Source organism: Falco biarmicus, chromosome 2 (genome assembly GCF_023638135.1).
Source record: "Falco biarmicus isolate bFalBia1 chromosome 2, bFalBia1.pri, whole genome shotgun sequence".
NCBI classification, from domain to species: Eukaryota; Metazoa; Chordata; class Aves; order Falconiformes; family Falconidae; genus Falco; species Falco biarmicus.
Window position 1 is genome coordinate 82,719,537 of NC_079289.1, and position 27,510 is coordinate 82,747,046.

Here is a 27,510-nt window from a genome sequence, read left to right on the forward strand (position 1 = left end):
TGATTACACTGTGCTGGAGCAGGGCCACAAACAGGGAAACTCCCATACCTGTCTTAAGAAATGTGAGGTCAGCATCAGCATCAAACCCTCCCAAAAATTAAGATGCGTGTCTTCCATCACAGGGGTGAATTTGCTTTCAGTCTGAATTTGCAAGTGTGGATTAACAAGGTTTAACTAAGATATTTAAGCATTTAATTGGTTACTCCACAGATTTCCTAACATGCCACTTCTTCCTCAAATTTATATAGTTAGTCTTTAACTTTCATTTGAAGCTCAATTAATTGCACTGAAAGCCTCACCCCAATGCCTAGTAACTGGAACACGGGCCAACAAAAACACTGAGCCGCTTTTCCTTGACATAGTTTATCAGCCTATTCGTTTCTGGCAAAAGACTCAGAGGTAGACAAAATGCAGTGAAACCAAAAATGAAGTAAATTGCTACTGCAGCCATCTTTTGCCCATTTTAGCTTTGGCAGAATGGCTAATCTCATTCTCTTCTGGAACTTGGGAAACAGTTCCAAAACTTCCTATACGTAAGTTCTTCATTATACGTACGCTACAACACACAAGCTAGGCACAACAAAGTGGCTGAGAAGGCATAATAGCAATTACCATAACACAATTTTCTCATGATGTCTAAAATAAAGTTTCACTCTCAAAGAAAAAAAAAAGTGAAATGTCATTGTGGAATTTAATTTCTTTCTGGCTCAATTTCAGCAAGATAGACTAGCTTTAAAAATAGGAAACTTCAATTTTTACATCTGGTAGTTAGCAGCAGAAAAATAATGTGAAAAATTCCAGTCAAGCAGAGTCCTTTTCTGCTTGTGCATCCCCACAAAATCAGGTGCTGCATGGCAAGCAAGCTCGGACTGAACCCTGTGCAATCCCATTGTTGTCAATGGCGACCAACTCTGACAACTCTGTGACTGCAACTTAGTACATTTACCGGTACAAGTAGTAACTGAATTCCTTTTATATATGGCTGTACTGATTTTTTTAACACTAACAGTAGCAAGTGTTAAAAAACTTATTTTAGTCACTAAAAAACCACAATCCAAATGTACAATGGGGGAAATTGTGTAGCAAGGTTATGGATTTCCCCCTAGGTCAAACTGCACATTAACCACCCTGTAACATCACCTGTGAATTTCCAGTTTCTATTTGACATTAGATCCTGATGTTCTCAGGAACACGAGTAATTGCTTTACTATTTATTAGCTCATTTTACGGAAGACCAGAGATTCCCTAGTAACTTCTGAACAGAAAACAGGACTGAAATTAGTGATGGGGGAAATAAATCTTTAGGCACTTTGAGAACTACTATTTTAAAGTGTGCCATCAACAATGAGGTACTGTGTATCGCCTGAAAACGACCACTGCCAAAATGCTGTGACTGCAACATGCGTATTAAACTTCTTGCTTGTACCATATTTAAGTACAATTCAAAAATGTTTTGCCCAGAGTGAAGAAAGCATTGCACCTTTTATGGTAGCTATTCGTTTAAAAGCAGCAGCTGCAACACACAATAGAGGCTGCCCTTCTCCAAAGTCACAAAGATGCACAATATTCTCAACCTGCCACCTGAAAAACCGCCGCCACTGCAGCCATTCTCAGCTCAGGGATACGGGTGTGCATGACTGAAGGGTCACAGCCCTAAGTGTCACAGGTTTGACATGTCTCTACAATCATTGCACAATGAAAAGCAAACACATTTGGCAAGGCTGAACTAGCACATCGTATATTTTACCTATAGAGTAAAAAATATGTAATAATCGCCTCTGAGATAGCTTGTTTATCAATTACTGGTCCAAATAAGAAGTATTTCAACTTCACTACTCAGGATAGACCTTTTGAGTTAAAACCGCCAACAGGCATTCCCAAACGTAAATGGGAACACTTTATCCAAAATTACTAAGTCCAGGTAAAATGGTATTACTAAAAAAATATGAAAAAGTCTGAATTGAACTTGAGCACTAGGGAAAATGTGGAAGCATAGAAGTTGATCACTACTACACAGCATATTCAAAAATCTTCTGCGTCCCTTCCTTAATACACGAAATGAGTAAGAATGCATTTATGACCAAATTTTCCTTTGTTAATTTCAAAATTACAGACCTTTGATAAGCAGCTTTGTTTCTATCAACTCATTTGTAAAAAACACCATCAAGCTTGTGCTCATTAAATATATATATATAAAAACATACAAAAAGTACAAGATAAATCACATTAAGAAACTTTTACAGTGTAATTGTCCTGATTATTTTATTCTTAAGGGCCAAATTTTTTTGTGCACAGAATCTCAATGTGACTGTTGTTCCAGAATTCAGCATAGTGCCACTGCACAGAATTCACCTTTCTGTGCAGTCCGTTAAAAAAAAAACACCAAAAAACAAAAACAAAAAGAACCAAAAAACAACACACACCACAGGACAAAACATTCTTCTTAAATCAAATTCTATTTGTGAATTCAGCAAAATAATTTCTATAAAATAAAACAGCAAAATATTTAAATAGTATAGGGTGGGCTGTATCTGTTTTGCAGGGGTATTTGGTTTTTAAACAGGTTCCAAAAAAATTACACACATTCAAGTTACCAATTTTCATTTAAATACAGTATTTACTGATGCGTTTCTTTAAGTCTTTAAACAAATGTTTATTCTGGAATAGAGATACCTCAGAATTGTATTTGACTAACCAGTAGTTTCTTTTATAATTAAACCCTGCTTCTAATGTTAAGATTTCCTGTATAATGGATAAAGAGCTAAGACAATTCTCGCTTTCAAGTAGAACTGTGAACGAGCAGAAAACCAGCAAGTTAACTTGGTGCAGTGGCACTCACAAGTACTCTGTGATTTTGTTGACTTCCACTTCACTGGGATGCAGTAGAAGGAAAGTGTTAGAAGTTTATCTAATAAGCTCTACCAAAGAAACAAAACAAGCACACCAAATACAGTCTATTATGCTCCAGGCATCCTGGCATAGCAAATTTTTGCATATTTGTTTTAAATCTTTTTAATTCCTATTACTGAAAACTAAGTGTTCTTTACCCCACCCAGAGACAGAACTGTCAAACATCAGAAGTGAGGAACATATGTGAAACTGAAACCCACTTGTTTGTCACATTTTCCCTCCCCATTTTATAGTCTAGGTGTAAGAAGAAAAAGTTCTGAGCAAGACAGTTGTCACATTGGGACAACTGCTGTTACCTTGGTTGTTGGTGGTTTTTTTTTCCCCCTCATTGGCTACACTAACTTGGTGTGAAGCCATGCTAAATGTTACAGCATAACTATAGCTTCAAAGTGATTAACCTAATACCAGAATGAAAAAGGCAATGAAAAAAGATCTAGAAACAATGTTACATCACCAATTTTCCACATCAACCAAATAATTAAAAGGTTACCAGCCATTACGTTGCTCATAGTAAAATCGACTCCAGTGGCAAAGAATTAACATGAAACTATTTTTGTGGTTGACATGGACAGGCTTTTTCATAAAGGAGTTGATCCGACTGCCATGAGGCAGGCAACACTGGTTGCAGAGCGCAGCAGATATATCAAGAAATTATTTTTTTGTTTTTGTAGATCTGTGAGTCTCATCAAGACAAAAAAAATGTTTCTTGCTCAAGAATTAACAGTCAAACATTAATATACTATATACACCTTTGCCATTTACACATTAGCATCAGGCCATTTATTACAAAACACTATACACTTTCCACTGCAGGCGGGTTATATATTGACAGCAATTTTCTGCAGATAAGACAGTGAATAGACTCTCCACTCCATGTTGATTAGGAATAGTTTTTCTAGTTTTAAATATTAGCCAGACACAGAGAAAGGTTGGACTGTAAGGCCTGGGTGCACAGTCTTGATGGAGCAAGTTAATTGATTATGTGCATTTCACTAATCTTTTGTCTGAGGCGGGGAAACTTCTTCACTGCCTTCATAATTTTCTTGTGCTCGTTGGCCAGTTCGCTGAGGGTTGTTCATATGATGTGCTGCTGGGCCTGTATATGGCTGTCCATGCACGTGGTTATTCTGTAATAAAGCATAAACATTTTACAGGGACGTTAAACCTGGGGGCTGTTTCCTGACTTGTTTTCCCCCTCCTTTACATTCAGACTATCGAAAAAAGCATCCTCAAGTACAGTGAACCTCTCGTGTAGTAACATCCATATGAACACACATCACAGTTTCTTCATTCCTCCGAATCAAATCTTGCACTTACCTTTTTAATTTAAACAGAAGGTAAATAAACTTTCAAGTTGTAAGGATAAAAGGATTAGACGAAATCGTAATCTCAGCTTTAGAAAAACAGTTACATGCAAAGCAAAAGCAGCAAGAAAGAAAAAAGGAGACAAAAGAGGCTGCCTGTGTGCTGCGGACATTAAACTGTGCACGTTACTGTCAAGATTCAACTAGCGTGAATTTTTTTTCCCCAAGATGATGTAAAAAGCATACCTGTATTAATGAAGCATACTTCAATTTTTAAGAGAGAAAACTTTAATATTACAGAACTGAATGAAATCTAGACCAGTAGTTTTCTGCAGGTGCTCTGCCCCTATTTAAAAAGTCACCTGGCAAATGAAAACATCTCATTTAGCTGTAGTTTTGCAGAGCTTAACCAACTGTGGAGAAACTAGGAATATGACGATTGTGTGTGTTAGTGAGAAATGCCATCTCTTGCAAGAAAGTGAACACATCACACGGATAACGGTGAGGTTACAGTATGTGTCTGAACTCAGGAGCTCAGAAAGGAGTGGGAAAATCTGCATGACTTACCAACTGCTCTGCTGAGAACGGCAAGTAAGGAAAGCAAAATGGAGGGGAAAATGGGTTTGGGCAGGAAAGGAAATTAAATTAGCCGATTTGGAATATATAAAATTAATTGGAACAAAAAATGGCAACTAAGTGGGGGATCTACTAATTTACTCAATTCAACAAAAAAACTGGTTATGATTTCTTTCAGAAATGGCTTTTCCACTGAAAAATATTTCCAAAGCGGCCACATAACATAAAAACAGATTTAGATTTTACATATACTTCAGCTTTAAAGGTAAGTGTTCATAGCACAAATCAGATGTAACAAAGCTATCTGCGTTTTTCTGAAAACCTTCCAGTTACTCAGACTAAAATCCAGGCCTCGAGGCTTGATTCTGTATTTAAAAACTAGAAATCCAAAAAAAATATTATCAATGTCAACAAATATGACAGAATCAAATTCAGTATGCACTAGACTGATGACATCTGTCCCCTACTCTTTCTGTGGATGATTAATTCCTGATCTGGAAACATTAAAATTCTCACCTGAAACGGATGGTGAAACTGTTCCTGGCAAAATGCAGGTTTACCTTTATTCCTCCAAGTATGATATTTGATAGTAACATGCTTCTGGCTAAATGCCTATAATTTAAGTTACCATAACTGCTAAAAAGCCCAAAAGCTAACCTGAATAAACGGTTCATCTCTAAGCTTTTACCTGTTGGTACTGGGAACCAGGCGAATGGGGATATAGTGGAGCATCTTCAGGTGGAGAAGACTCATGCTCATCTGGGGCATCAGGATCATCTGGTTCCTGAAGTTTGAAAAAACATTTAATTTACTTAGGTAAAACATATTATGATGATTCTATCTAGAACCAATCCTACATGCAAGTGATTGTTTCAGACATGCTTGGAGAAAAATCCCACCCCATCATGTCACCCACAGCTTGTACTGTACTACATAAAAATTCCCACTATCAACGTATTACTGGAAAAGCAGACCCATTCATAATCTACTTTAAATGGTCAGTTTCAATTCTATACTGCTAATTCTTTCAGTGAGAGATGTCTACAGAAACAGTAATAAAGTGGAAAAATGCACAGGAGTATGTAACTGAAGCCAACAAAAATAGAAATCTGTATTTATAAAATACTTACAAAATGTGTTACCTCTATAATGACCAGAGACTATTGCTAAGGTTAATCACAGAAGCACTTTACTCCATTTTTTTACCATACGTATTAATACTGTACCTCCTCTGGGCAGAGTTCACAAGCTTTTGCAAGAGTCATTCTAGCACTGTGTGATCTCTCTAGGAAGTAGCCATTTGATGTTTCATTGCTTTGTATTGGTGGAGACCAATTATTATAGGTGTACTGGGGATTGCCAGTGTATGGTCTACGCTCAAGCTCGTCTCCAAGCCATTCTACTGCCCAGGTCCATTTTCTTTTCAAATCTCCATTGCTCTGCAGATGGAAAATTAACAATTCAAAATTATTTTCTTTATTCTTCAAAATAGAAATACTTTTCCCTTCCTATGCATCAGCTATCAGTGAACAAACAATAACACATGCTGATGCTTAAAAGACTCTACAACATATCCTTTTTTGCAGAAATAAAACTTCAGATTTGAAATTAAGTCTGTGGATTTGCAGCTGTATCACAGAATCATGAGTACAAGTTTAACCAAATTGCTCTCTCAGTCCCATACACTGACCTTCTGATAAAGGAAGGTTCAAATGAGTTGTATGTGGAAGCTGTAATTTCATCTAGATGACGAAAACTGAATAAAGGTGTGGGGTCTTTTGTGTTGTGGGTTTTTTTGTGTGTTTTGGTTTTTTGTGTTGTGGTTTTGTTTTGTTTTTGCAACACAGAACTGGGTAAAAAAGCAACAAGAAACAGAATTAACATTATCACCTGAAGGATCTGGTAGGCTACAGGACAGTTGCTGAAGAGAGCTACCATGCACTTTATACACTGGTAAGCTCTCTTCTGATAATGATTCTTAGAGCGCTGAATGGTGTCAAAAAGTCCATCCCTGTCATCCGGGATTCCCTTAAGTGCATTGTGAATCCTAAAAAACAAACAAACAAACAAACCCCAAAAAACACACAACCCAAAACTCTGTGTTACAAGTTTTAGTATTTGAATTAGGGCTTCACTTACAATGTAATTATAAAAGGGATAGCTCATATTCTGACTTCTGGTTTTAGTAAAGAGGGTTTTTTAAAATCACAAAGCTAACTTTACACATCACATATATAACATAATATTTAAATATTGTAAGTATTTAAGTATTAACATTAAAATATTTAAACATTGGTAATATTTAAACTCTGAACAAGATACATAACATACAAGTATGATTATTCTAATCACAGCAATCAACTTCAACTGATCAATTTTTGTTACTGATTTTTAAAAATCAGCTGCATTTACAAAACAGACCTGTCAGCCCAACAGGTCCTTAAAGAACCATAACAGTTAAATCCTCAGCAGAAGGGTTACTTACGTTACAGTTATGCTTCTCAAAGATAGTGTCTTTTAGATGCAGTTCCTCTGAAGAGGCACAAATAGTACGTATTTGTGCATGGGCCTAAGGGACTTGGGCACTCCCTGGAACTAAGCCTACTTTCTGTGCCTTCTGCTCTTGAACAAGGAGTAGAGGAATTAACTGTCACCCTGAAACTGTGCAAGGATTGAGAACTGACATACTTTTGGCTTTGAAAAAAAGTCAGAGGGCAGCCCAGAACCTACACTTGAAGAGCTACACTCGCTGTAAGAAAAGCAGCTGCCCTCTTTCCTCGTAGCCCTGGCAACGGTCAGTGAATAGACTCCAGGCCACCAGCAACCTAGACTCCATCTGTAAAGTGATGATGAGCTTTTACTTCAGCTGATTTAACTTAATAGTACTTGTACACTATTATCCCAAACTTGGCATTGGAACTTGTCAAATCAAGAGACGTTTCTGAGAGCAGGTCTGATGTCAAGGAACAGCAGCAGCCATCTCACAGTACAAGAATACAAGGAGCACTGAAGGATGCATGCTGCCTAAGACCAGGTGTTTGTTTTCTAAGAGTTAGAAGATAATATCATTTACTATGGACAGTTACGTTATTTGTTGTTTGTTTTCTTTTTTTGTTTGGTTTGGTTTTTTCAGTGGGTTTTTTTGAACGAGACAACAAAGATCACTAAACCTCTTATGTTTATCACAGCAAACAAGAACAGGACAGAGACCAGTACTTCAAGCTACTGCCGGAACTGGCAGCAAGAAATCAGCGGATGACAGCTGCTACTTAATACCCCTCTGTTGAAGCCCAACACAACTCCAACAAACACTGCTATTCCTGAGACTGCAATCTTGAATATGCAGTGATGTACGTCTCCAGTTACAGTGAAAGCCATACTACAACATTCAGCCTCCTTCACACCCATTTTTCCCAACATAGCACCATCGCAAACAACCACTTCTATTATGTCTCACCTGCGCTTCCACCCTAAAACTTATTACTTTACATCTAGTAATGTATGCCCATCCTCCAGTGTTCTGTGGACTTAAAGACATCTTCTGGAAGTATTTGTTTATCAGGAAGAAAATACAAACAAACTGCATTACATGTGCGTTACATATACATATATATGCAAAACCGAAAAGCCTATGTATAAAGGGTATTCTCGTCCCTTACCTAAGCTGTAATTTCTGTAAAGAGAATGAAGAAATCCCTCCAACTCAGTCTTCGTGTTTTGCAGCACAGTTAAGCCAAACCACCATCTTCTTTTAAGAGTCATCTTCTAAAGTAAGGCTAGCCAACTGATAAAATCCTAAGAGCGCAGTCTACTTCTACAGGTTAAGTACACGAGTTCACTCCAATACCTTTGCTGCACATGGCAACTGTGCTCTTACTGAAAGTATTTTCAATGTTGTATGACACATGGTCACAGATTTTTTAGTAAATCTGATACTACCTATATTCACTTATGAAACTGAGATTTTGAAATACTGACAGGTAGCACGCTGACAACCTTTCTGTTACCTCACCTACTACTACTTCTATACAAAACTTCTGAAAGATTGACTATTCTTGCAAACAGTAATTGCAATAATTACATTTTTTTAATCTCTGCTTCAAAAGCCTTATTCTTTAGACATACCAAAATTAGGTTTGAAACTTAATGTTTTAATATATTAAAGTTAAAATTATCTTCAAATGTGAAGATGTAGAGAGTATTTATGTATGAAGTATGTTTTTCTCCCAAGTTTACACTTCATGCATGTCTTGGCATCACTATGACTGACATGCTTTTTAGTAAGACCAGACTATTGCTGGACCCTCTTGAATGAGATGTTTCCAAGAATGAATGCATCTCACAACAAGTATCAATGAGTTTAGCTAAATGGCACATTCTCTCCTATGTGAAATACCTTTGGGGTTTAGGACTAAGTAACAAATTTCTCCATAAAAAGGAAATTCAAGGTGAAGAAATTTTAATTTATCACAAAAATTGAGATAAAAGGGGGGGGGGGGGGGGGGGAAGGGCTTTATTTCTGTATTTTGATTTAATATATATTTAAAACAAACCTCTTGAAAGGATTAGCAACAGATCCACTGCAGAAACAAGCTGTACAAAGCACAATAATCTTGAATTATAAAAAGACAGGTAAATACTAACCTGTGAGTTTGCCAAGAGTCCTCAATTAACAGGATCTGCAGAAGCAGATCCAAATAAGGTCGAAGCTCATACGTGTATGAATAAGCAACCTTAAAAAGTAAAAAAGCAGAGAATGTAAGAAAGCATTCCTTGAAGCATGCAGATTAGATGGTGCAGTGCAAGAACACAATTCATCTGAAGCGAAGTTTACCGCAATTTCTAGGATATTTCAAGATAAAATGCATACTTTAAAACAAACAAGCTGATTGTCTCAGGGTTTCTGGGGTGTGTGTGGGTTTTTTGGGTTTTTGTTTTATTTTTAAATATAGTAGATTTTGTAAAGGGCAAAGTGTCTCCTCATGATTTTCTAACACAACTCATCTGAAGCCATAAGCATGAGATGCTAAAGAAGCTACCTTAAAAAATGTGTTTAGAAAAGCAAAACTACAAAATGATATTTTTCACTGATATTGCTACTTTTAGGCAATATGTTCAAAGTTTATTTTCAAAGGTTATCCTTAAGTGTAAAATACACGGCTAAAGTGATTTTTATTATGATTCTCTTTCAAGCGCCAAACAAAAGGACACAGAAATATGTTATGTTTACATGGAAAAATACCCAAAAGGGTGAATATAAAGATGAGATAATGGAAGTAAAAAAAATTATTTGGACTGGAAAAACCTTACAGAAATTAGACTAACCTTACAGAAATTAGAAAGGAAAAACAAGACAGTCCCAAAGATTCTTTCCTGAGCCTGAAGCCAAGTACGTTCTGCAGACTTGTAAAAAAGAACCTTATGAACATATTCAAAAGAAATACAGGGGAGATCCTGGGAAATGATTCTAGCCTTCCATGCAACACAAGCAGCTCTTTTATGGATAATGACAGAAAAGCTTTAGGAATGCTCCTGCAATACATAAAGACCACCTCAGTCTTATTTTCCATCCTTAACATACTGTTTCTAACTCATAAAAGGTTGACTGCTTTCCTAAACTCATAAAAGGACTTCTCATAGTACTCAACACGATGTATAGACCTGTGAACATAAATACTGACAGAGAATGCCATCTTAAGGAAAGTCTATCAGACACCTGTTCAGTATTTAATACAACATTCCTACATATACATATATAATCTTAAATCATACACATTTATATTCCCATCTTTCTCCTCACTTTTTATTTTTACCTGCCAAAGAAGTTCACTGAGGACAGTGGAAGAAAACTGAGGATTCTCCCAACAGCAGAAACGAAGCAACTTGATGGTCTCTTCAGAGTTGCTGCAATCTTCAATAATTTTCTTCACATAACTAGTTCTCACAAACAAAATGTCTGCTACGTTCTGCTGAAGTGCCATTATAGGCTGAGATAAATTAGGATCACCATAAGGGTTGGCAAGCGGGGGATTACCTAGAACAAACAGTTATTACAGATGAAAAGGTACTGAAGTACTTTCAGTGCAGACAGAACAAAACATAAATTGGTGTAACATCAAGAAACACTAGATGGAGAAAAACCCAACCCCAACAGCTGATTTTCTTTGAAAAACACTATGGTATGAAATAACTAAGCTTTCTGAAGTTGTATGAAGCCTGACGGTTGGTTGCCTGAGAGAGCTACTTCTCCCTCTCAGATGATGCAGTGACAATCAAAGCTGAACAGCTGGAGACACATTCATATGCAAGAAAAGAAATTACTGAGAGTTTATTCAGTGAAATCCTCTTCATCTCCTGAATCTGTCTGCTTCACTGCTTGCGTAACACAGCCCAAATCTATATAAAGTTTTGGGACACAAGGTCTATTTACTTCACCAGGCAACTGGAAAGGGTTCAGAGGAATAACTATGTCAGAACAATCATGTCTGAACCTCTAGAGTGCAGACAGAAGTAACTCTTGAAAGAATAAAAACTAATGTCTCTTATTTATTAAGCTTCATTTTGTATATGGAAAGATTGTTGATTTTCTCCTGATGTTTCTAAATTTAGCAGTGTTTTGAGTTGTCTGAAGATGCCCAGAAGTCCAAGGGACAACCTTCCTAGTTTAATATGCTAAAGCAAGAAACAACTTTACTCTGCAAATAGTAATCATAATTAGTAGTCAAGAGTAATGTTTGTACACAGTAATTTTTTTTTAGTACATTATGAATGCAGTGAATATACAATTATTTTTCATAGGCAGAAAAAATTTTCAGTCTAAGCATGTAATAATGCGCTGGAAACAAAACAAAATCAAAATGGCCAAATGGTTCTGAAGCTTATTACAGCACAGTAAAATTTTCAGTTCATTAATCTTACTATAGCACATTTAGCCTATTGACTTTATAGCCTGGCTATATCATCAAGCTGTAGTGAGTCTGCCATTAAATAGCTTCTCTACAGATTCCCGATTAGGTGTGCTAAAATACGCTTAACAGAACGTGTACATATACAGGCTACGAAGTCCATGTAGCCCAATATTCTGACACTATTTCTCAAAAATAACTGCACTGTATTGAACTACTGGAGATATTAATTATTTACTCTGTGGTTCACCGATTTCTAACTGGTTCTTTTATAAAGTGCTGGCTTCTGTTTGTCATCCTGACTGTGAACAAGCACCAAATCGTTTTCAAGAGCTATCCACAACAATGCAAGACCTCTTTACTGATAAGCAGTATTAGCTATTTCAAAGCCTGCTATTGTTTCCTGTACAGATTACTTCTGTACTTGTAACATGAAAGTAATCTTTTATTGCCTACTCTGAATCAAAAGATCTTTATGCAACTCTTTACAATGAGCTTTAGACTTTCCAAAATCATTACTATTCTGTGATCAACAAACTACTACTTTACTACTCAGTTGTTTTAAGGAATAAGCCAAGACACATAAAATACAGAACAGATTTCTGCCTGGTGCTTTTCAGTATAGCAAACCAACTTTGCTTATGACCAAGATTTCCGTCTTTTAAACAAAAGGAGCTGCTAAACATAAAAGAAACATTTTTCCAGCTAATCCATTTCACACATAAAGCTAAATATGCACAAGAGACATTTACTGGTATATTCAACCAACCAAAGGAAAACTTAAAATTCACGATACCATTGATAGAAGACTGCATCCGCGATGACACATTGCAACAACGGATCAGTTGCGACACAACAGTGTATAGCTTCCCCAGTTCAGCATACTGGTATTTAATTGGAGGACCTGGACCCTCATCCAGAGCCACAAGCATGAAGGTTGCAGGAACATTTAGTTTCAGAAGTTGTGTCTTCTCTGCTACACCTTCATGGGTGGCAGGGCAGGAAGGAAAAAAAAAAGAAAAATAACTACTGTTTACATGATTGATAACTTTTCAGTTGCTGGGTTTTATTAAAACCATCATTTATACTTTCTGAGGAAAAAGAATAATCAAATCAGTAACGATGCAGAAGAAAATTATGTTCAGTTGAAAAATCACATTGAAGCGGAGTTATAAATGACTACAATTTCTTAACAGCGCTCATTAGCACTTAAGTAACTAACATCTGTGTTAACAGCAAAGCCTCAGAGAAGTCTTTTGGACAAAGAATTAATCTTTTCATTGTCATGCCCAGGACAGGATGAACACCCCCACAGTGTATTTCGTTTTTTTTCCACTACATCCTAGATATACAAATTACAAATTTAAGACATTTCCAACTGTGCCATACTATGAAATAAGCTTAGTAAGAGTGATAAAATCAATTAAAAAAACCCCCAACAAGCAAAATGAGAAAGTCTCCAAACCCAAACAAAAAATCCAAACACACAGCTAGTTTCACTGCAAGAATACCTTGCAAATACTGTACAAGTACTTACCAGTAAAAATTTGGTATGCCCCTTTTGATCTTCTACTCTTCTTCTCAGTTTGGTTAAAAGTCATGATTTTTCATTTATTTCTAAGTTTTTTCTGATTTGGAAATACAAACTGGACCTTACCTACCATCGTCCTGATAAGGTGGAATCCAGACAGCACCTTATTAGAGCTCTTTATAGTATCTTTCTCATTATATCAGATAGTTTTGTAGTTACATCCTTTGTAGAACTGATTTCTCACTTGCTTTGATGCGAACAATATGATTTCTCAAAATATCAGACAGTTTAATCTTTCTCACAGAACTTGGGGTGCTGCAGGAATGACGTACTGTGGCTTTTGCTGAATGACTACATGCATGCAGAAGCCTTCAGGTAACAGCAACGACAAGCACAACTGCTTAATATTTCCATGTTTATCTTTGCAGGGTAGACTGGTAATGGTCAGACCCACAAATAAACTTTAGTTACGCCTTCCCATCTGACTTCTGAGTGCTTTCCTAGTCAGAGGCTTCAACTGCACTGACTGACTACAAAAAGGTAGTAAAGAAGAAGAGGTAAGTTAGAGCAGGAGAATTGCATCTCTCTATAATGAAATTAAGTCCACTCTGGGGGTCATGACAGAACCCTGCCTGACAGATAATGATTTCATAGACAAAGTACATGAAAGCAACATACGTTACAGGTGAAATTAAATTAACACAACTGCCTAAATTAGTTTTACAGATAGGACATTACATTCCTTTAAAACTGCCTACCCACATGAAAGCTTCCAGAACTCTGTGTGTGTGTTCTATGTGGAAATAGTGAAATAACTCCATTTGGACTGATACGTTTGCTTAACATTTTAGCCACAAAGACCTTAACAGAAGCTCACATTTATAACTTGCCTGCATGAGCTGATAACCAGCTATCACTGAGCTGCTCGGTATTATGGGCATTTTGTAAAAATTCCAAGGGAACTGGATCTCCTAACTTAACACTACTTTACATAAAAGGATGAAAATATCTTGTATTACAGTAAAAGGGAGAGTGTAATAGACTACCACTACGGAAGAATATTGTATCTGGTTTAGAACTTGCTGTAGAGATAGATGCTTTGTCACGTAGGCTACCACATGTGAAATAGAAATGGTCCCCCAACAGAAGAAGATGACCCTAATAACTGTAAAAATGTAGATACAAACTAGATACAGACCTGTGACTACCCTCATCAATCTGAGAGTGTAAAAATAAACCTTTATTCACTTGACTTGCATTTTATTACTCTTAATTGCTCTTCCCCAGGGCAAATATATAAAGCAGCAATGGATTAACCTACCTGAGAAACAGTTTATTCAATCAATCATCAATTGATTTTCAACATGCTGGTAATATTAAGAGAAAGCATGATTACAGCTGTTCATTTGAACCTGAGATCAGTCCTGTTCCCATTAATTGCAAAAATGATTTTTGTTTGGAATACTTGCTTCAGATACTATTAGCACTGTTTTATTCTATTCTTAGTATACAGGCTAGTGACCTTCTATGGAGAGATACATAATCCAGAATTTAATACAAGTTTTTATATAGATTATATAGATTTTTATAAATCTATACTTATTTCTATTTTCAAAATGCTGAATACAAATAAGATGCTGAAGAGAAAGTGGTGATGCTGGAAGTGCCACAGCCAGTATTTCATGTCCACCACCACCTCAATCTTACATTATAGCATACGTATAATGTGTCTTAAGCATAACACCTGCAAATACACATAGATGTTGAATGCAAGACTAGTAGGATGCTAAAAATAAACGTTCATTTGTGATCACAATCTCTAATTTAATCTTTCATCAGAAAATTTAGGGGACCGATCTTTATGACAAGAATCGCCGTCTCAAACCTGGGATAACTTTACTTAAGCCTTCCTATACTGCAAAAACACTGGCTTTTTTGCCTGTTTATCTTGGAGGAACTACAACATCTGATTAAATTTATAGTCTAATTTCCAAATTCTTGCATTCTTTTTACCTCATATGATGTCTATGGTGAAAGCACTCTGGCAAGCAGTGATGTCTCAGAATACATACAGACTGAGCTATTTCCTCAGCCTCGCAGAGTCTTTCAAGGGAAGACAGATACAGAACCAGTGTTTTGCATTCATAGCTATGAACTTCAAAAGTGAACTAAAGAGAAATTAATACTGAAAGCGCATAGTCAGAGTATACAGACAAAGCACAACTATATCAACATTTCCATAAAGGAAAATCATGCACCTCTCTCATTTTTGAACTTTTATCTTCATCAACTTTTTCAGGCTCAAACCAGTTAACAACCCCACATGCTTCTTTGGTCTCATGACCTCCCTGCAAATGAGCCCTGAACAAAGCATCATCTCTCTTGCCATTTTTCCACCCCCACAGCCTCCCAGAAGGACACAGTCTTCCTGCTTCAAGCTCCTTGTGTTGATCTTCCCAGGATGGAAGACTAAAGCCTCAGACTCCGAACTGAAGGAATACAGATGCTCTATAGAGCATTTATATATTTAATGATAATAATCTGTCTAAGGCTAAAAACCGGGATTCTCCTACGGTTACCTGTGTAACTGGACAGCTGTTAAAACCCAGTTCATTAGTGTCACCAGTAAAAGTGTAATTTTCTTACCTAGATTAGCATACATCACAAACAGATTGAAATACTGCTGCAAATGGCGTCCATGTTCAGATACTTCCCTTCTTAGAAGATTTAGTACCGCTCTCAGCAAGTGATCACTTAAACTTAAGTTATCATAAGCCTATAAAAAAAAGTTCTAATATTAGTGGTTGAACTATCAAATCTTTATTTAGTTTATACTTTCTACTATGGCAGAAAACAGAACTAGCTAAAAGGTATAGGATTCATACAAGCTTCAAAATACCAGCAGCTGGTTAGTCTTCTGTATCTCACAGAAAGACACAGACAGACATACAGGGAGTAAGCCTCCCATCACTAAATACCACGCAAGTACAAGAAATTATGCAAATCTAGAAGTTTTTAACTCTATTTTTTCTCCAACAGCGGCTAGGCTTAAATGCTCAGAAAAGCACATGCAGTTCTGCTGTGAGCTTCATAGACTAAGACAGACAACCAAATCACCTCTACAGGTGTATCTCAAACACCTCATGAAAAATACACTGTCAAAACATATGTAACTAACTAAATACAAGTTCTTTGATTGGATACAGTAGTGAAAAGATTCTGAGAAGTGAAACCATACAAACTAAAAGTATCTTACTGCAGACATAAAAAACACGACAAAGCAAAGGTTCAAAAAAGTTGATCTTTTAAATTTTAATACAGTCCAAACCCACATTTGTTATGATAAATATGACATTAAGATTTTGCCTTTTTTGTTTGTCAGTTCTAGGTGTATAAAACTAGGCAATTCATTGTGTACTTCTGTGCAAAAGTTACATTTTTGACAACATCAATGTTGCAGGATATAGGGGAAGAAACCACGGGTAACTCTTGCATGCTTTCATGCTTTTTGTATGGCTTTTTGTCTATTTTTTAAATTCCAAATGGAAAACCAAGGGTCCCATTCCCCTACACAGTTACTTTATAATAAGCCACTGCTTTTATTTTGCAGATCTCACTCACAGCTCAACTCAGTCTTCACAAAGACTTAGAAGCGAGGGGAAACCGAACCACTAACTCCTCACAAAAACTGGTTGAGTTACATCATGTTATGTAGCGCAAAATGAACTGTACAGCTTTCCTGTCAACACTGATGCACCTACTCCAGAATTTACTTTACATTAAATACTTACAATGAATAAGTAAGAATAAGTTTCAAAAGGATTTTGTTAGAAAATTAAATACCTGACTGGAAGGTCCAGGAGAGGCAAAAGGTGAAGGACATGGTCCATCTTGCAATGAAAAATGTGCAATAAATACTATAAGTTTTGCAAATGCACCCCTCACTTCTGCACTAGGGCATTCCAAAAGATATTCAGAGAAACGGTTTGAAACATTAAAAAGGACATTGTGTGCAAACCAAAAGCGTACATTCTTGCTGTGACGAAGAAGGATGCATAATGCATCATACCTGAAACAGAAAATGATACAACTGAGAAATTATGACCAAATGCAGACATTAATGAATTCTGGCAGACACATTCTTTTACAGAATTTGAAGAAAATACATGTTAAAGGTGATCCCCCCAAACATTTTTGCTCATAAAATGCTTACAAATCAGATAAAGTGTAGTTACACAGTAGAATCACAGAGTGGTTAGCATTTGAAGGGGCCTTAAAGATCATCAAGTTCCAACCCCTCTACCGTGGGCAGTTTCTAGAGCAATACTCTCTGTTACTAGCAATCACATATAAAAAAGATACTTTGATTTAAAATTTAACATTTAACTGTAGCTTTTTACTTCTATCACCTGTAAGAACTAAGACAGGATTACATCCCCTAATTCTCAAACTTACTACCCAAAGCAGGTCCTAAAGTGGCAGCTATCATTCCCTTTGTACTGGGACTTGGGGGGAGTGGAGCAGTGAGGTGGATTTCACGAGCTGTGTCTAAGACAAGTAACTAAGTATGTAACCTATCAGGAATTTACATTCCCACTTACAGATCTAAAAAAAAAATCCACAAACCAACCATCCAAACAGTAAAATATCTGTTCCGGAGAGGGTCTTATGTGACTCTGTCCTCCTTCCCACAGCAATATTTGAACTCCTCTTGATCTCTTAAAATAAGAGGAGTAACTTGGCTACTCTGAAAGCTGCTGTTGGAGAAAAACTTGTACGTACCTGCCATGTATTACACAACTACTCACAAGTAGCTGGTAAACTACTGGTCATCATGAATGCTGTATTTTCTCTCTAGTTCTACCAGCAGGTACCCACACTCCCCTCCCCAAAACAGAATAACCTAGCTTAAAGACTAAAATGCTGTGGTGCTATGAGTAAGATTGTGTTGTTGTTATACTACAGATTTGAATTACAGGCCTCACAGCAATGTACATAAAGCTCTGCTAAGAGTCTAGAAGACTATATATATGTATTTCAGAAACAGAATACAAATATAAGCTGCAAAAACAGGTTGAAAGAACCTTTGTTTAAAACTACTCAAACCACGAACAAACCATTCTGAATTACTTGTAATACATAACCTATTAGTTTTGCACTAGCAATAGATTCTACTCCTTTGTTCTTTTTAAAAGACAGACAAAAGGTAGATTTAAGGTCTGTTTGAAAATGAACTTTGAAGCTGTTCAGCTCACTAGCTTATTTTAAGGCTCAGTTTCTTCCCAGTATTTTCTGTTCAAATTTCCCCCCGCTTTCATGTGCGCCTTGACCACGTATTTGGAGGAAGGAGGAAAAAAAGGACAGACCACTACCACCTTTTACTGTCATATGTATATAACTGGGATCTTTTGACAGACAAACTTCCAAAACTGTAACTGTTGATAAAAGACAAGATACCAATCACTAGCAGGGCCACGGACTATTTTCTTTGTATGAAATCCTGTGGTGAAGAGAAATCTAGCAGCAAGCTGAATACTAATCATAGTTATTTCTTCTGCTTCAGGCAACAGATGATCTTGTCCTAAAGAAAAATCAAAATACTCATATGTAGACAAAGTAAAAGCAATTTACTTTCAAAAATTTAACTTATTCCAGATTACTGTTTTGTCTTGACATTGTGTTCCAATTTTAACAAGAAACTTGATCAAAACAGCCTCTAGCTTCTACAACGTGTCATTCAAAAATATAAGCTTTAAGACAGGTACACTGAGACTAACGTATGTTTGATTTTTAGAAATATAGCATCTTACCTTTGTGAACTGTCTTCAGCAGAACAACCCACAAACTTCAGTATTTTAATATGACTTAGTACATATGTTGAATAACCGTTGATAATTTGATTATCAAAGTATTTTTTGCCAAATATTCTGGCATGTTATCACTGCTGAACAACTCAACAAGAGATGTTTAACCGCAGAATTCCAGAAAGACAAGAGTATTCAAAGCAGAGTACACATAATTTTCACTGGCTAGACAAATACTTGACAACACAAATCAGAGCTCTTCTTGCAAGAAACTAATCCGTAATTATTTTAGTAACATACTAACCTGGAGGAGGATTTAAGTAGACACTATTACAAGTAAGCAACTTCTTTATGAACTGGAAATATTCTAGGCTGTACTGCATACGATTATGCATGAACTGCACGTTCTGCTTCCGTACGCTTCGTTCAATGGCTGATGGCATTTTAATCTGATGGGGTTTAGTGGTGATAGCAAGTTCTGAAATATATTTTATTAGTTCATTATCTTTGTCTATTGTGTCCATACGTTCATAAAAAAGAATATAGGCATTCCACCACCTCTTCTGGCGCCTGTAGGACATACGCTTCATCATGTGATCAAATACTTCTCCCATGTATTCTCCACCAAAACACTGATTTTTCATTTCTTCATCATCATCCATTTTACACTCTGTCACATCCCCATCATCAAATTTGTACCATCGATTCTTCTCACCATCTCCACCATTCCTCTGGATAATATAAGAGTAATAGTGTCCACCACTGGCCTGGCCACTGTGTACAAGTACACCAACAAGCCTGTATTTTGTGCTCCCAGAGTGTTCGTTTTCAGACTGTTCATTTTGTATTATCTGATTTTCCGGATTTACATCATCTCCTTCCAATTTAGCTACACCTGCCACCGTGTATGGTTCCATGTCCAGCTCTCGTGGAAATTCAAAATAATCATTGAACTTGATTGCACATTCCCTTTCCCAGTCATAGTCAAATCGTTTCAACTGGATTGCAAGAACTGGAGGCAACTTCTTTATCAACAAGCGTTTCACTGTATCAACCTGAAAGAAGACATGAACAGTCATCAGCTATTCAGTTTCCATTCATGCACTCCTACCAAAAAGCATATTCAGTAATTAAAAGAGTAACTTCCCTCCCTGAACATGAACTAAGACTGAACTTAATACGGCTATAACATCACAGTTGTACACAAATTTAATATATAAGGAATCATTACCTTTTTGTTGCATTTTTCACAATGATATGCATTTGCACCTTCCAATAAGTCTCCTTTGACATACTGTTCCAAAGAATCAAGGAGGTTTTGGTGATTTCTTATATCTACATTCAGAGTTGTGAAGGATTCCTCGCATTCGTACCTACCAATGAACAGACAGATGTAAAAGAAAGGTAGGAACATATTTAACTTTTTTCACAGGTGCTACATAGCACCCTACGGCAAAAGTTTTACTCAGCATTTCATGTCAACTTCTGGCAAAAGGGCTTAAGCAGTAAAAAAAAGAACTGAACTCTTTTATATTGCAGTCTTCCTACAATTACGTTACAGTGTCAGCATACTGTATTTTTTGATCTGCACTAACTATAGTTATTTTATGAAGATCATAGAAACGACTTGTATGTCTCAAGTTCACTGAAAAGATCGTGGAAGTTGAATCTTTTAGCACATCTTGTTTTTAAAGCAGCTAACAGACTTGGCTAACTCAAGCTGGTAGAGAAGCACAGATAGCAGAGTAGTGAGTGTACTTTTTCCTTTATTGTCAGGTATTAGACTGAAACACAAATATTGTTATCATACCTAAAGACAACAGTTCAAAACATTCCAACTAAAAAAAAAAAAAACAAACACAAAAGCCTTTTTATTTTTCTGTCTAAAAAAATCTGAATAGCTGTCTTCATAAAATCACTTTGCATATTTATGACTGACTGACTTACTGTGTTCTGATATAACCTTCAAACAAATTCCTAGCAATGAACCAGCAATGCTGAAGAAACAACCAGTTAAGACATCTTGGAAACAATTATTATTTTTTTTTTAAAAGATAAAGTAATGAATAAATTTAAAAAGTTGCATCTATTCCCACATAACCCTGCAGGGTTTGTTTCAATGATATGCAATCAAGCATACAAAGGGTTTTATAAAAGTGAATATATTAATATTTAGAAACACTTCAACCAAGACAGTAATATTCATTCATCTATTATGTAACTTACAAATTTAGAAAGGCTGTTAATCTGTCACACCCCAATCCAATAGTTTATCATCAGTTTTCTCCTCTCTAAACTATAATCAGAGTAACATTTTTATTAAGTACATTATGCAAATCCAGTAGAGTTCCAAAGAGACAGGTGATACTTCAGGATAGTACATAATATCAGGAATGAAAGTTAACTCACATTGCTTCACATCTGTATCTTCCATTTAATTACCCATTGCATATCAAATAAAACCAGTGCTTTCCTTTTATCTTGCACTATTTCAACTTACTTCTGGTCACACATTTTAACCCATGAAACTTATGATGTTCCACTTACAAGTTCTTCTAATTCACACATGAGCTCAACTGAAGTTGAAAGATTACCACAATCAAGTTTGTATCAGTGTTTTTCCCTGTATTTTAATTGCTAACAGAAGGGTAACAGTAAATGGTCAACTTTCACAATAAAGATAATTTGCAATTTTAATGTGCAGAAAAATCTATATTGTTTAAGAATTGCACACGATCTGAAAGATGTAGTGAACAGTAAGAAGGCCAACTGTTAGTCATATAAAATTTAACATGATAATAAAAATGCCAATTGTTGAAGAAGAACAAAGTCCATCATTAGGTCATCTTGAATCTTGCACACAATTTTAATCATCCACCTCAAAAGAGATATAAAAGAAAAAGTCTAGAGAAGTACAACTGTACAATGTCTAGTTCTATTCCTTCACTAAGCATTTGTCATTGAACACCACCATCAAGACCAGTGGGTTACAGACTTTCAGTCTGATTTGGTGTGGGTGGGGATTTTTTTACATACCCTATATGAAGCTGAACTTCAATATTCACATTTTAAGTTAATTAAATATGCAGAAATCTTAAGAAAAATATAAACTTTCTACACCATTCCCCTTTATTACAGCTTACATAGTGAGTATGAATGGAGTTTTGCTTGTGGGAATTAAAAGATTCATACTTCTGTCAGCTGTGTCCACACACCATGAAAGACAGAAGACAGCAACACGTTGGCCATGTATTAAGATTTTATACATTGCATTTGGTCCCCAAGTTGTTCTTATTTTAACATGAAAAAGCTGTATCTTTTCCTCCCCTGATCAATACATGATGCTTCACATACAATCTGCTAAGCAGAAATAATAATACTCAAGCATTTCAAGGCACCTGAAGATGAATTAATATTAAGAGTAGACTGTAGAAAAGATAAGGTAGCAAATTCCATTAGCTTTAAACTGCCCCTCACCAAAACCACACAAAACCCCACTCTGAATCTTTAGTTACTTTTATAAAGATACAAACACAGGTGGGTTTTCTGGAAGAAAGAAGAACCTTAAAACACTCACCGATGTGGGCATCCTTGACAAATCTTCTGATCAGCAAAGGACCCTCCTAGAACTTTACTTAACATTGCTGGATGGCCCAAAGCTTTTAAAGCTTCATCTAAACTGTCCACCAAGGAATTAAAAAATTCTAAAGCATCATGTTGCTCACGTAGATTTACAGGTTCACCCCAAAGTCTGAAAACAAAAGCACATTCTTGTCAAATGTTTTGGTTTGTTCTCTAATGATTTCTTCTCTAAAAAAATATTATTCAAGCTATTAATCCCTTTCTTACTGACCAAAACTATTCGTTGCTTTGTGATGTAATATACCACCTGTTACTCTTTCCCTGACACTTACTGGTGAGTAAAAACAAATTTTGTGTATAAATTCATACTTAATTCAAAGTCTCAATATCAAGGTCAAGAACTGCTAGAATTCAAAATAACCATTATGCTGTAAACTTTGGTTTATTAGCAGATTTCTACAGAATGGTGAAAAGGTAAGATAATGGATACAATGCTACAGAACTTCTGCTAATTTACACTTAACTTCAGTATAATTTCTTCTACTATGATTAGTTTTGTTGCCTATCACAGTGGCCCAGTGAACAGACATCAATACTAAATTTCCTATTTACCTAAATTGTTTCCAAAACCCTCTTGGTACATAGTACTGTAGCCTGGAAGCTGCTAAATGACCAAAAATTACTTGGAGATGCCTCAGAACACCAATATTGTATTCTTTTCTATCTTCTGTTTTACTCAGTGCTGGTTTGTCTTCATACTGGTGTGGATAGCCAAACACATCATCTCGTGGGTCAACATTGCTCTGAAAAAAAGAAAATTTGTGCAATTAACTTGGATATCGAGCAGCCTCATAGCTAGCTGTATCCCATGTTTAACAATCTAAGGCATTTCATATTCTCATCTGAAGTAGGAAATGTCTTTGTGTGCATTAACGCAGTTCTGGTGGCAGAAGTGGTATACAGTGCTTTCAAGCACAAAACCACGTAGAGGGAAGTTAACAAAACAGTCAATTAAGAAACATTACGTTATTGTCCCCACTGTTCACAGTAGAAAGTGACGTGATTGGCAACCTAAAATTGTTATAAGCCTTTTATCTTTAAAGTACAAGCCTTTTCTATTAAAGAAGTTCTACACAATTAAGTTTACCTCATTGTCCTGCTTTTCATCCCCAGACATGTCATCATCTACGTCACTGCCTGTGCCTTCAATTGCAAGAATCCCATTCCTGATGGCTGGAATCATGTACAGCTGCTGAATGACAGAATTCATGTAACAAGTGGCACCAGCATTTTTTAGTCCTACAAATCCCTTTGGCGGCCGAGGCCCAACAGGTGGCAGATATTCCCATTCTGTAAGCGCTTCACAAGCTAAAAGAAAATAGCAGAATGTGATTAGGAAATTATTTTGTTATAAAAGAATTACACCATCAGTGCAGCATGAAGGGCAGTTGCATAGAATTAGTATTAGTCTGTATCACACTGCAGTTTAGTAAAACAAATGTTCCACCAGAAAACCTAACTGCTAAAATGAACACAACTTCTATGAATGATATTTTAACATTGCACCATTTTCTTCTACTGCATAGCTAAAGAGGTGGCCTGAAAATTCAGTCTATGTATCAAACAAAAAGTCTTCCCTCAATACCAGCAAGTTTCTTAATTTAAGAAATCAGCTGAATGAACCTAGAACATATAGCCAATTTACAAGCCTTTCACGCATTTCCAGTCCTTTTAAAACTACAGGATTTCACTTGTGCCTCACTTTTCCTTAGCATGATGGGAAACAGTTTTAGATAATGATATCTATATGACTTGTGACAGATTTTTTTTCTTCTCCCAAGTCTTCTCCCTCAGATCTTTCATCTCTTCAGAGTACATTTACAATCACAGGCTTCCTACACTAACCTGCTGTTCTGTGGCTTTAACGCAAAAAATTCTGATGTAAAAGGAAGTAAGAAAGCATGCATGTTTACAAGCAAGTTTTACTTGGTATATGAAACACACAGCATGCACAGTTCATACACGTGTTCTCTCTTCTATCTGAAACACCATGGAGATCCAGTGTTCTATTGTGCTTATCAAATACTCGAGTGGAAGGAAATGTCATGAAATCCTTCTTATTGTGAGGTGGTAAGAAACACACTACTTCCCAATAGAAAAGGGTGAAGAAAAAAGGATGGTGCAGGGGGGGGAACCATAAAGCTGCCCTTTTCATTTGTTCTACTGAGATGGAACCAAACAGGAAGAGATTGAAAAATGTCAAATGACTCACTGATACCACCACTGGGCAAGTAGCACTGCCATTCCAAGACAGTGGACAATTCCTACTACAGGATACTATTTCTAGTTGCTTACAGTTTTGCGGAAGTCTACAAGTTTAAACGTTCTGTTAAATCACAGAATGGTTTGGGCTAAAAAAGGACCTTTAAAGACCATCTAGTCCACCCCCCTGCCATGGGCAGGGACACTTTCCACCAGACCAGGTTGCTGACAGCCCCATCCAGCCTGCCCTTGAGCACTGCCAGGGATGGGGCACCCACAGCTGCTCTGGGCAACCTGTGCCCCTGTCTCACCACCCTCAGAGTGAAGAATTTCTTCCTTGTGTTGAAAGTAAATCTACCCTCTTTCAGTTTAAAGTTATTGCCCCTTGTCCTGTCACTACAGGCCCTGATAAAAAGTCCCTCCCCATCTTTCCTGTAAGCCCCCTTTAAGCATGAAAGGCCACAAATAAGGCCCTCCCCAGACACCACCAGGCAGAACAACTTCCCAGCCTTTCTTCCCATACAAGATTGGGTTTACTCGGTTTGGTGGTTGTTTTTTCTCCCCCACCCTCCTTTCCCTGTTAATGTTACAGCCAAAATGGTTTAGCTATCCCATTTAGGGCTGCAGAAAATATGGTCCTGTTTGTTCATTTTTAAGAAAGTCTTAACAAGTTTTTTATTGATAACAACATTTATATTAAATATGAGCCTTTTGCCATTCTTGTGAAAGTTAGCCCAAGTTTCACCAACTTTTGAAATATTAACATTTGCAAGGTGGCTGGTTTGGGTTTTTTTTGTTTGTTGGTTTTGTTTTTTTTGTTTTTTTCACACTGCAATTGCTATGATCTTTCTCCAGTGTGAAGGAAAAAGTTATTTAAGTGCAGATTTGTGCTGAGACAAGGCCAAAACGGAGAGAACAACCATTTGAGAAAGGACTATGACAAGCACAGAATGAGTACAGAACTAAAAAGAGAAACAGGACAGTGGACCTGTGTCTGTGTGTGGACAACAATGAAAAATTAGGTGAGCAACCAAGAGACTGGCACTAGAACTAAGTCGAAGATACCTGATGAGGTTCTGGGATTGGTTAGGCAGAGCCTGAAACAATGAGACAAAAATAGAAGATACAGACAGAATGAGGTTCCTGGGAGCTGGTATGGACAAAGGGGAGTAGCCAGAAAGCAGAGAGGAAGGGTCAAAACCATGTAAGTGACTGGGGCTGGAACTTGGATGTAACAATATAATGCAAGATTTACTGCATAAAGAGGAACAAATAAAGGCTACACTGCCAAACTTTCCTAGATTTTGACAGCCTGATTTTGCAGCATTAAAAGCAGCCACAAACCAAGAAACTCAGCATCTAGTTCAGTTGATAATATAAACAAAACCTATACATATTATATACATTAAAAAGTAGAAAATAGATAATTAAAAATATTACATACTAGTGATTGCTGTACCTATGTAATACATTTCAGTCAACGTGTCTACTATCTGTTTGAGATTTCGCACACATCCAACTGCTAGTGCAACCAGTAGCTCAAAGCCAGCATTAATAGTAGCTGGTGAACTACAGACTGGTATGGCCTGCTCAGCAGGCAATTCTCCATTTCTCATGTATTGTAGATAAACATTGGATGCTGGAAAGATGAAATCATCTATCAACTCCTGGGGGGTGGAAAACAAGAAAGAAGAAAATAAATCACCTGTTACCATTGAAACACACACACTATTTTATAACAGAATAAGAGTTATTACACAAATGAATGTCCCAGAACCAGAGGATTACTTAAAAAAAGAAAAAAGTAAAAACTGAGACCAGTACCATAAAGAGCTTTTAAATTTAAAATGGAGTAACTCCACTTTATAGTGGTTCCCTGCAAGCCTACCCCCTCCCTCGCTGCAAGTTAAAAATAATTCTGTATTATCATTGATAGGTAAAGTTTTCTTTTACCAAACCACTACCATCTACAAAGTTCTTTTATCAGCTTGTGCTGAAAAACCCCAACATTCCTGCTGTATAACATCAGAAGTACAAAGAAAACACATCTGATTAAAGAGACACTCAGATGTTCACACATTTGTTCAAACCTGCCATAAACATTAATAGCACTAATTAAGAACACATGGAAAAACCACTACACACAGGTAACGTAAGAAAACAGTCCTGTACAGGACTATCCTGTATCTAGCTTACTATCCTTGTGTGATGTTTGCTGAGTCTTGGAATAACAGCTCACGAGGTCACAGTAACTCCATATGCAGTGGTTCCGAAGAACAAGTTCAACACTCTTACAAATGAAGTATGTGGTTTCATTTTAAATTATTTTAAAGGAAACATTAAACTTCAATTAGAAGCCCATGTCAAACAGTTAAATTGGGACCTTTTACAGTGTCCACAATCCACAAGATGCAAAGCTTCTTTTAACTATGTATAGTAAAATATTTTAAAGTTTAAAAAACTGCACAGGTCAAAAACTGGAACTTACTTTAATGAGATTAGCACCTCCTTTTTCACAACCAATATGGTATTTCTTCTCAGGTGTCTGGAATGCTAACAACTCTTTTGTTACTCCAAGATGACCCTCTAAAATAGTTTCTTCGACACCTGTTTCCCCTGTTCTTTTTACTTCATCC

General features: G+C 36.6%; 1 protein-coding gene across 2 annotated transcripts in view; it reads right to left on the reverse strand.

The window, feature by feature from the left end:
- Positions 1–2,437: 2,437 nt before the first annotated feature.
- The window catches only part of USP9X (ubiquitin specific peptidase 9 X-linked), a 106,337-nt gene continuing 81,264 nt past the window's right edge, over positions 2,438–27,510 (reverse strand). The window contains exons 29-45 of one of the 2 annotated variants that reach the window (XM_056328524.1): positions 27,363–27,509; positions 26,334–26,541; positions 23,760–23,980; positions 23,225–23,415; positions 22,608–22,781; positions 20,262–20,403; positions 19,335–20,085; positions 18,684–18,807; positions 17,070–17,295; positions 15,873–16,002; positions 12,492–12,677; positions 10,604–10,824; positions 9,435–9,523; positions 6,681–6,837; positions 6,017–6,229; positions 5,479–5,574; positions 2,438–4,037 (exon numbers count right to left, since the gene is read on the reverse strand). In XM_056328524.1, the coding sequence (XP_056184499.1) occupies positions 3,903–4,037; positions 5,479–5,574; positions 6,017–6,229; positions 6,681–6,837; positions 9,435–9,523; positions 10,604–10,824; positions 12,492–12,677; positions 15,873–16,002; positions 17,070–17,295; positions 18,684–18,807; positions 19,335–20,085; positions 20,262–20,403; positions 22,608–22,781; positions 23,225–23,415; positions 23,760–23,980; positions 26,334–26,541; positions 27,363–27,509 (3,411 nt within the window). In that variant the 3' untranslated portion in view covers positions 2,438–3,902. Of the gene's footprint in view, positions 4,038–5,478; positions 5,575–6,016; positions 6,230–6,680; positions 6,838–9,434; positions 9,524–10,603; positions 10,825–12,491; positions 12,678–15,872; positions 16,003–17,069; positions 17,296–18,683; positions 18,808–19,334; positions 20,086–20,261; positions 20,404–22,607; positions 22,782–23,224; positions 23,416–23,759; positions 23,981–26,318; positions 26,542–27,362; position 27,510 lie in introns of both variants that reach the window. The other variant, XM_056328523.1, reaches the window with a different exon arrangement.